Source organism: Ovis canadensis, chromosome 23 (assembly GCF_042477335.2).
Source record: "Ovis canadensis isolate MfBH-ARS-UI-01 breed Bighorn chromosome 23, ARS-UI_OviCan_v2, whole genome shotgun sequence".
Lineage (NCBI taxonomy): Eukaryota > Metazoa > Chordata > Mammalia > Artiodactyla > Bovidae > Ovis > Ovis canadensis.
Genome location: NC_091267.1, coordinates 21,235,700 through 21,244,242, shown reverse-complemented (window position 1 = coordinate 21,244,242; position 8,543 = coordinate 21,235,700). Strand labels below are relative to the sequence as shown.

Genomic DNA, 8,543 nt, shown 5'->3' with positions numbered 1-8,543 from the left:
CCTGATCGCTCCAGTCTCCCCAGCAGCCGAGGGACTAGACACATGCGCACGATCGGTCTCTTTGTGTGCACCGGGAAGGGCTCGATTTTACACTTCTTAACGGGGCGCAGACTGGGCACGCGAGCGTGTGCGGCAGGAATCAAATCGCACTGTAAACACGGACCTCGAAATAAACAATTGTCTCGCCCCCACCTCCTTGGCCTATCTTCCCGGGGAGCATACCCCCCCCCCACCTCCGCCCTGGGGTCACCGGGGTGCGGCCCGGGGCGTGGAGAGCCAGAGCCCGGGGAAGAACCCCGCGACCGGGGAGAGCGCAGCGGGCCCCGGCTGCCGGGGTGGGAGCGGGGCGCGGGGCGGCGGGAGGAGCGCGGCGCCGGAGCCGCGAGTGATGGAGCGCGTCTGGCGAGCGTCTCCGGGCCCCGCCGCCGCGCGGGCCGCGGGGAGGGAGGCGCGCGGGCGAGTCGGCCCGCCCCCCCGGCCCGCCCCTCCCCGGCGCGGGTGCGCTCCGGCCGGCGCCGCGCCGCCGAGGGAGCCGCCGGCCCGAGGGTGCTGGCCGGGGGCGGCGGCGGCGGCGCGCGGCGGGGGCGGAGGTGAGGACCGGGACGCGGAGGGCGCGCGCGGCTCGCAGCGCCGGGCCGCCTTCGCTCCCCGCCCGCGGTCGCCCCGCCACCCCGCCCGCGTCCCCGGCGGCGGGAGCTCGGGGGCGGCCGGCTGCATGCGAGACCTGCGCGGACCCCGCGGCGGACGGCGGCGGCTCTCGACCCGGGGAAGCCGAGCGCGCCAACCATGGCCTCCAACTTTAACGACATAGTCAAGCAGGGCTACGTGAAAATCCGCAGCAGGAAGCTGGGGGTGAGTCGCCCGCGCGGCTCTCTTGTCCCCGGCGCCCGTTTGGCGCGGCTGGCGGTGGGGGGCGGGGAGAGGTGACCCACGCGCGGACGGAGGCGGACAGGGACCCGGCTCCCCGGCGCACGGCCCGCTTGTTGCTCGGCCGCGCTGGGGGCCCGCACCTGCCTTGGGGTGGGGGGCGGGGGGTCTCGGAGATGGGGCTCGGGCGCCAGGAGCCCCCGGATCCGCATCCTCCCGTGCGCGGCGCTGGTTCAGACCCAGACTGAGAAGTCGCCTAGGCGAAAGGATGATCAGTTCCGAGATGGATGCGCCCCGGAGAGGGGGTTACATTCAGAGCATCGACAGGGCTCTGGTCTCGGGAAGTGTGCGCCTTCGGGGTACAACCGCTCGGTGTGCAGGGCGTGGACACACGCTCCTGTGAGTGTGTATCCAAAATCGTCACCGTTTCCCAGTCCCCGCTGCCCCAGCCCATTTCCAATTTCTCTTTCGATGCCCGGGTAGCGCCGCGCGTCTCTGCGGGGCGAGCTGGCGAGTTTTGCGGTTGCCGGCGGGCAGGCTCCCCGGCTCGGGGTGCGCCCGGACAGGTGGACCTGCTCCTGGGTATGCGCGCCAGGCGTGTGCTCACGGTCGCTGACCCGGGAGCCTCGGCGGCCGAAAAGTTTCTGGAGACCCGCTCACCGTCTTTTGAAAGATGATCTGCCCGATTTGAGAGAGAGACAGTGTAGACCCTTGAGGGCTGTAAAAACTTCACTAATGACCGGAGGAGGAGGTAAGAGGAACGCGTAGACGGTGGTAGAGGACCCGGGATGTGGACTGGAGGGAGCCGGAGAGGGGGGGTCACCCGGGCGGAGCACTGCCCAGACTAGGCGGACGTAGGGGTGTGAGTGCGGAGCTGCAGGGTCGGAGCGCGGGGCGGGGGCCCCCTCGGGGAGGCGCAACGTGGAGTTGAGTCCTGACACCCACCGGGCCGGGCCGGGCCGGTCCAGGGCGCGAGGGACGCTCCATGTGCGGAGGCCAGGGTGCCGATTTTCCCGATTCCCTGGATGTCTCTCCGCCTCACTCTTCTCTGAGTTCCATTTCTGCGGAGCTCCGGGATGCTGGGGCCACGCGGCCTTGACCGAGAACATTCCCTGCTTTCTCTGCTGAAGAGATGAGCCCTCTTAACTTGGAGAGGGAGGGAAGGAGGGAGACGTCTTTTCTCATTTAAAGGGAAGGAAGGAGGGGAAATAAAGGAAAAGAAAAAAGGAGAAGATAAATGCTAGATAGTTAATATATCGTTGGAAAACTAAGGAAGGGCAGAGTCCCCAAAAGAAGGATCACCCGCACCCAGGAGCCGCTGCGTGGCCAGTTGGTGGGGGCAGGTGCCCGGGGCCGGAGGAAGGGGCCGGGCTGACTTGCCTGTGGGTGCTGCCCCTGCTGGCTTCACTTTCGAGATGCGGACGGTACCCCCAAGGACACACGGGACCCCTTCTCGAGCCCCAGCAGATTCGTCCAAGTGGGGAGCACAGATCTGGGTGACGACCCTCCCCCGCAGCCTGGCGCCCCACCGGGCGGGAGAGGGCGGGCGCCCTAGGCCAGGTTTCGGGGCTCCTCTGGGTAGAGGAACGCGTTCTTTCCCGGAGAAGGAAGCAAGAACGCCCCGGGAAAAGCTGCGCGCGGCCGGGACACGGTGCTTCCATCTGTGGCCCCCAGAGCCATCAGCCGAAACGCGAGATGTGGAACTAGAGCGTGGGGGTGGGCCGGACGAGAAGGGTTTCAGGAACTTGACCTTTGACGCCCTTTGCTCTCCCACAGGGTGCCTGCTCGGCACTCTGGCTCCTCTCCTTGAAATTTCCATTGTGTCTGACACCTCATACGCTATAAGCTGGTGGGTGATTTCAGCCCCGCGGGGAGACGGGCATCTGGTTGAACAGTTACCCTGTATGTGAAAATCAGAATAAGGAGCAGAACGCTGAGAAATCACCTCCTTGCGCACTTGGCCTTGGAGTCTGTAGGATTCCTCCCCCGTCAGAGCTTTCCAGGATTTCCTACAATTAAAACCGAATTTGCTACTTAATTATAAGATAGGATCCAGGGGAAGGGTATTGAATCCTTCTTGGGTAACTACGACATTTGCAGCCTTTGAAATGTCCTCTTGGTTCACCAGACAGTTTCCCCCCTAAAGATGGGTGCCAATGTTCATTTCCTTTCCAAAGCCTCTGTTTCCACACTCACTGTGTAGAACTATGCCTGTGTAAAGGACCCAGAAAACAGTAAAAGCATGTTTATGTTCATTGGGCTTGCTTTTGTGTTCCATTTCTGCTTGAGAAATATGAATTTCATAGGTTGGTGTTGAAACAGTTTTGTCTGCTTTTAATAGTAAATCAAAATATTAAGCTACATTAGCTTTGACTGTTTTGGAAAATATTATTTACTTAAACTTTAGAAACTTTTCTATTCAGAATATGGTAGTATTCAAAAGAGGGAGTTCAAATGACAGAACTTCACACACGTGATTCTGTAAAGCTTAGTAAGTTTTAAATGTGTCCCTTAAGATAGTTAAAACACTAAGTAAATATTGTGTGCCTTAAAAATGAAAACGTATAGTCATACCCCAAAATCAGAGATATAGGAATTATCTAAGCATTCATTTTCATAGTTAATAATACATATTCCTAATTTTATGGACTCAGAACTATGAACTTTTGTAAGCAAAATATTTTTAACTCAGTGGATACATAATAGTTCTTTTATGGGTTAAGTTTCAAAATAGAAATCTAATTAAATATGCACAGATATTTGATTTACTATGGATAGAAGCCATGCTTTCAGGAAATAAGTTTTATAGTATTCTAAGGGGAGGGAGAAGGGCTAGGTATGAGGCCAATCATATCAGAGATAAAAAGGATGACATGAAAATATATTTTGAGATAAAATGTTTAATATGCCCTTTACTCCTCACAAGTTAGTGCTTATGGTTATGCTGAATGAGGGCAGAAAAGCCTTTCCTGCCCTCTACCCTGTGGGGCAACTTTTCCAGAGGTGCTTCCGGGTCAGTGTTTGAAAGGGCCCCTGCCATGTGTCTTTTAATAGAAACTAGAGTCTAACTCCACTGAAGTGACTTAGCAGCAGCAGCAGCAGTGCTACCTGTTGTGGATGGTTCTTCAGCCAAATAGTTGGATGAAGTGGTAAATGTTAAACACTTTTTTGCTTTGAAATTTGTCTACACTCAATCAGTTTTTCTTCCATTTAGGAAAATAATTTTGAGGAAAAAAACAGAATCATTTTCCTGAATTTTACTTTTGCCCTTTAAAAATATTCTTGTTAAATTATTGCATCTTTAAAGGTGTTCAATTATTAAAAATACAATGACATGACTCATAAAGAATCCATTTCTTTAAATTCTGTATTATTTTTCATTGTAATACATTACTGTTTCTATATTTTCATTTTGCAGGATTTAAAAGCGTTTACAATAGTTGAGTTCTTCTCACCATCTTATCTGTTGCATGATTAATGTTATAATTCACAGGATACCATGGTGGCCAGTGTTTTCTTTTTAAAGAAAAGAGTACTTAAAAGCTGTAATAAAAATAAAGCAAACGCATGTTGGTCAGTATTGTTTATTTCTTAGCCTTGATTATCTGTTTTTCTTCTAACCTCTAATGGGTTAAGTTTAATCAACAAGGCATATATTACAAAATACCCCAGCTATTCTTGGTTTGCAGATAGAACACAATCACTGAAACTTAGTCACTTTATACTTAGTTTATTGACTCTAAAAATATAGCAGCAGTAAACGCAGCATAGTGGAATGACATCACATCATTACCATCACTGTCATCAGTGCACAAGTTCCAGACTGCAAATAGGCTACTGTGATTCTGAAACTTGACTGTCTCTAGGCTCTCATGCCATTGTTCTCAAGGAATTTTATTCAAATACATCAACGTGCATATTCACAGGCAGGAGTTCACAGATAGTATTTTATGCAGCTTTTTTCTAGTTCTTAGTACTCAGGTGAGAGGTTGGCGTGGTATGTGTGGGTATTGAAGCAGTGTCTCAGGATACGGTGGTATTACACATTCAACAAATGGTTAAATAATTATGCAGCATCGACTGTTTGTCAGCTTGTGTACACTGGTTGTGTGTGTATGAATATTCCAGAGTCAGGTTGTATTAAGTCAGGGTTATTATCAACTGTAAGTGGAGCTTCCCAGGTGGCACTAGTGGTGAAGAACCCACCTGCCAATGCAGGAGACGTATAGTGATGTGGGTTTGATCCCTGGGTGGGGAAGATTCCCTTGAGGAGGGCATGGCAACTCATTCCAGTATTCTTGCCTGGAGAACCCCATGGATAGAGGAGGCTGGTGGGCTACAGTTCATAGGGTCGCAGAGAGTTGAACCCGACTGAAGTGATTTAGTACAGCACAGCATCTTCTATATCACCACTACTCATGGTGTATTAGGTCAGGAATACAGCAAGCCCCCTACGTAAGAATGAGGTCCATTCCGATAGTGCTGGTGAGTCCAGTTTGTTCCGAAGTCCAACAGAGTTAGCCTTGTTACCCAGCTAATATAATCGGCTATATACTACTGTATGGTGGTAGGTTTGTAATACTTTTCACACAAATAATACCTAAAGAACACACAAAAGAGAAAACATTTTTAACCTTACAGTACAGTACCTTGAAAAGTACAGTAGTACAGTACAACAGTTGGCAAACAGGGGCACACTGGCGTCTTTGAAAGTTTGCAACTTGAGGTTCATATGTAGGAGACTTATGGTAATCACTGTGTCCCCACCCAGCTGTAGAGGAAGCAGGTGAAAGTAGAGCACACTTCTGGAGTATCTGATGAGCAGATCAGATGATGATGAGCTCATCATCTGTTGAGGGTTTTCTCTTCTGCATGGTCTCCATTTGTTCTAACAACTGATCATAGATTCGTCTGTCCCTTGCCCTCTTTCCCTCCTGGATTAAAACCTCAAGACACCCCCATTCCTGTCTGATGATTACTTGTCTGCTTCTTGCAAGCTCTTCTGAGTTTTCCTGTCCTTTTATAAACAGCTTTTACCTGATGATGGAAGGGAGTATGTTTTCATGAGACATGTTTTCTGAAAATGTGTCCCTTTATAGAATCTCCCTCATTAATACAAATAGGAACCTTTGTGTGTGCATTTGCATATTTTTGGTCCCTAGAGCATATAAAGGAGAAGGCAATGGCAACCCACTCCAGTACTCTTGCCTGGAAAACCCCTTGGATGCAGGAGCCTGGTGGGCTGCCGTCTATGGGGTCGCACAGAGTCGGACATGACTGAAGCAACATAGCAGCCGCAGAGCATTAAAAAAAATTTCTGGATTCCCAAATCTCTAGAAAGTGTTTTGTGAAAAGAGATTATGTTGTGTATGAAATGCATTAGGAGTTTGCCAATAATTCAGTTCAGTTCAGTCGCTCAGGCGTGTCCGACTCTTTGCGACCCCATGAGTCACAGCACATCAGGCCTTCCTGTCCATCATCAACTCCCGAAGTTCACCCAAACTCATCTCCATCGAGTTGGTGATGCCATCCAGCCATCGCATCCTCTGTCGTACCCTTCTCCTCCTGCCCCCAATCCCTCCCAGCTTGTCTTTTCCAATGAGTCAACTCTTCACATGTGGTGGCCAAAGTATTGGAGTTTCAGCTTCAGCATCAGTCCTTCCAATGAACAGCCAGGACTGATCTCCTTTAGGATGGACTGGTTTGATCTCCTTACAGTCCAAGGGACTCTCAAGAGTCTTCTCCAACACCACAGTTCAAAAGCATCAATTCTTCAGCACTCAGCTTTCTTTATAGTCCAACTCTCACATCCATACATGACTACTGCAAAAACTATAGCCTTGACTAGACGGACCTTTGTTGGCAAAATAATATCTCTGCTTTAATATGCTGTCTAGGTTGGTCATAACTTTCCTTCCAAGGAGTAGGCATCTTTTAATTTCATGGCTGCAATCACCATCTGCAGTGATTTTGGAGCCCCCAAAATAAAGTCTGATACTGTTTCCACTGTTTCCCCATCTATTTCCCAGGAAGTGATGGGACCAGATGCCATGATCTTAGTTTTGATATAATAAATATATTTAACATAAGATACAGGCAAAATAATTTTGACCATTCAAAAGTTTGAAAGTACTTTCAGGATCATTACCACAGGTATAAGTTCTCAATCTAAGGATTTAAGATGTGGAAGTTGTATTCAGTTCAGTTCAGTTCAGTCACTCAGTCGTGTCCGACTCTTTGGGACCCCATGAATCGCAGCACGCCAGGCCTCCCTGTACACCACCAACACCCAGAGTTCACTCAAACTCACATCCGTTGAGTCGGTGATGCCATCCAGCCATCTCATCCTCTGTCGTCCCCTTCTCCTCCGGCTCCCAATCCCTCCCAGCATCAGAGTCTTTTCCAAAGAGGCAACTCTTCACATGAGATGGCCAAAGATTGGAGTTTCAGCTTTAGCATCATTCCTTTTAAAGAACACCCAGGGCTGATCTCCTTTAGAATGGACAGGTTGGATCTCCTTGCAGTCCAAGGGACTCTCAAGAGTCTTCTTCAACACCACAGTTCAAAAGCATCAGTTCTTTGAGGCTCAGCTTTCTTCACAGTCCAACTCTCACATCCATACATGACCATTGGAAAAACCATAGCCTTGACTAGATGGACCTTTGTTGGCAAAGTAATGTCTCTGCTTTTCAATATGCTATCTAGGTTGGTCATAACTTTTCTTCCAAGGAGTAAGTGTCTTTTAATTTCACGGCTGCGGTCACCATCTGCAGTGACTTTGGAGCCCAAAAGAATACAGTCTGACACTGTTTCCACTGTTTCCCCATCTATTTCCCATGAAGTGATGGGACCGGATGCCATGATCTTTGTTTTCTGAATGTTGAGCTTTAAGCCAACTTTTTCACTCTCCTCTTTCACTTTAATCAAGAGGCTTTTTAGATCCTCTTCACTTTCTGCCATAAGGGTGGTTTCATCTGCATATCTGAGGTTATTGGTATTTCTCCAGGCAATCTTGATTCCACCTCGTGCTTCTTCCAGTCCAGCATTTCTCATGATGTACTCTGCATATGAGTTAAATAATCAAGGTGACAATATACAGCCTTCAGTTCAGTTCAGTCACTCAGTCATGTCCGACTCTTTGGGACCCCATGAATCGCAGCATGCCAGACCTCCCTGTTCATCACCAACTCCCGGAGTTCACCCAGACTCGCGTCCATCGAGTCAGTGATGCCATCCAGCCATCTCATCCTCGGTCGTCCCCTTTTCATCCTGCCCCCAATCCCTCCCAGCATCAGAGTCTTTTCCAATGAGTCAACTCTTCACATGAGGTGGTCAAAGTACTGGAGTTTCAGCTTTAGTATCATTCCTTCCAAAGAAATCCCAGGGTTGATCTCCTTTAGAATGGACTGGCTGGATCTCCTTGCAGTCAAAGGAACTCTCAAGAGTCTTCTTCAACACCACAGTTCAAAAGCATCAATTCTTTGGCACTCAGCCTTCTTCACAGTCCAACTCTCACATACATACATGACTACTGGAAAAACCATAGCCTTGACTAGACGGACCTTAGTCGGCAAAGTAATGTCTCTGCTTTTGAATATGCTATCTAGGTTGGTCATAACTTTTCTTCCAAGGAGTAAGCATCTTTTAATTTCATGGCTGCAGTCACCATCCGCAGT

The 8,543-nt window shown here is 49.7% G+C and overlaps 1 protein-coding gene across 1 annotated transcript in view; it reads left to right on the top strand.

Annotated features, from left to right (window-relative positions):
* The first annotated feature begins 507 nt into the window (after positions 1–507).
* DOK6 (docking protein 6) overlaps positions 508–8,543 on the top strand; it is a 404,688-nt gene continuing 396,652 nt past the window's right edge. Inside the window, exon 1 of the mRNA XM_069569174.1 lies at positions 508–852. Coding sequence (XP_069425275.1) covers positions 787–852 — 66 coding nt within the window. The 5' untranslated portion in view covers positions 508–786. The remainder of the gene's footprint in view (positions 853–8,543) is intronic.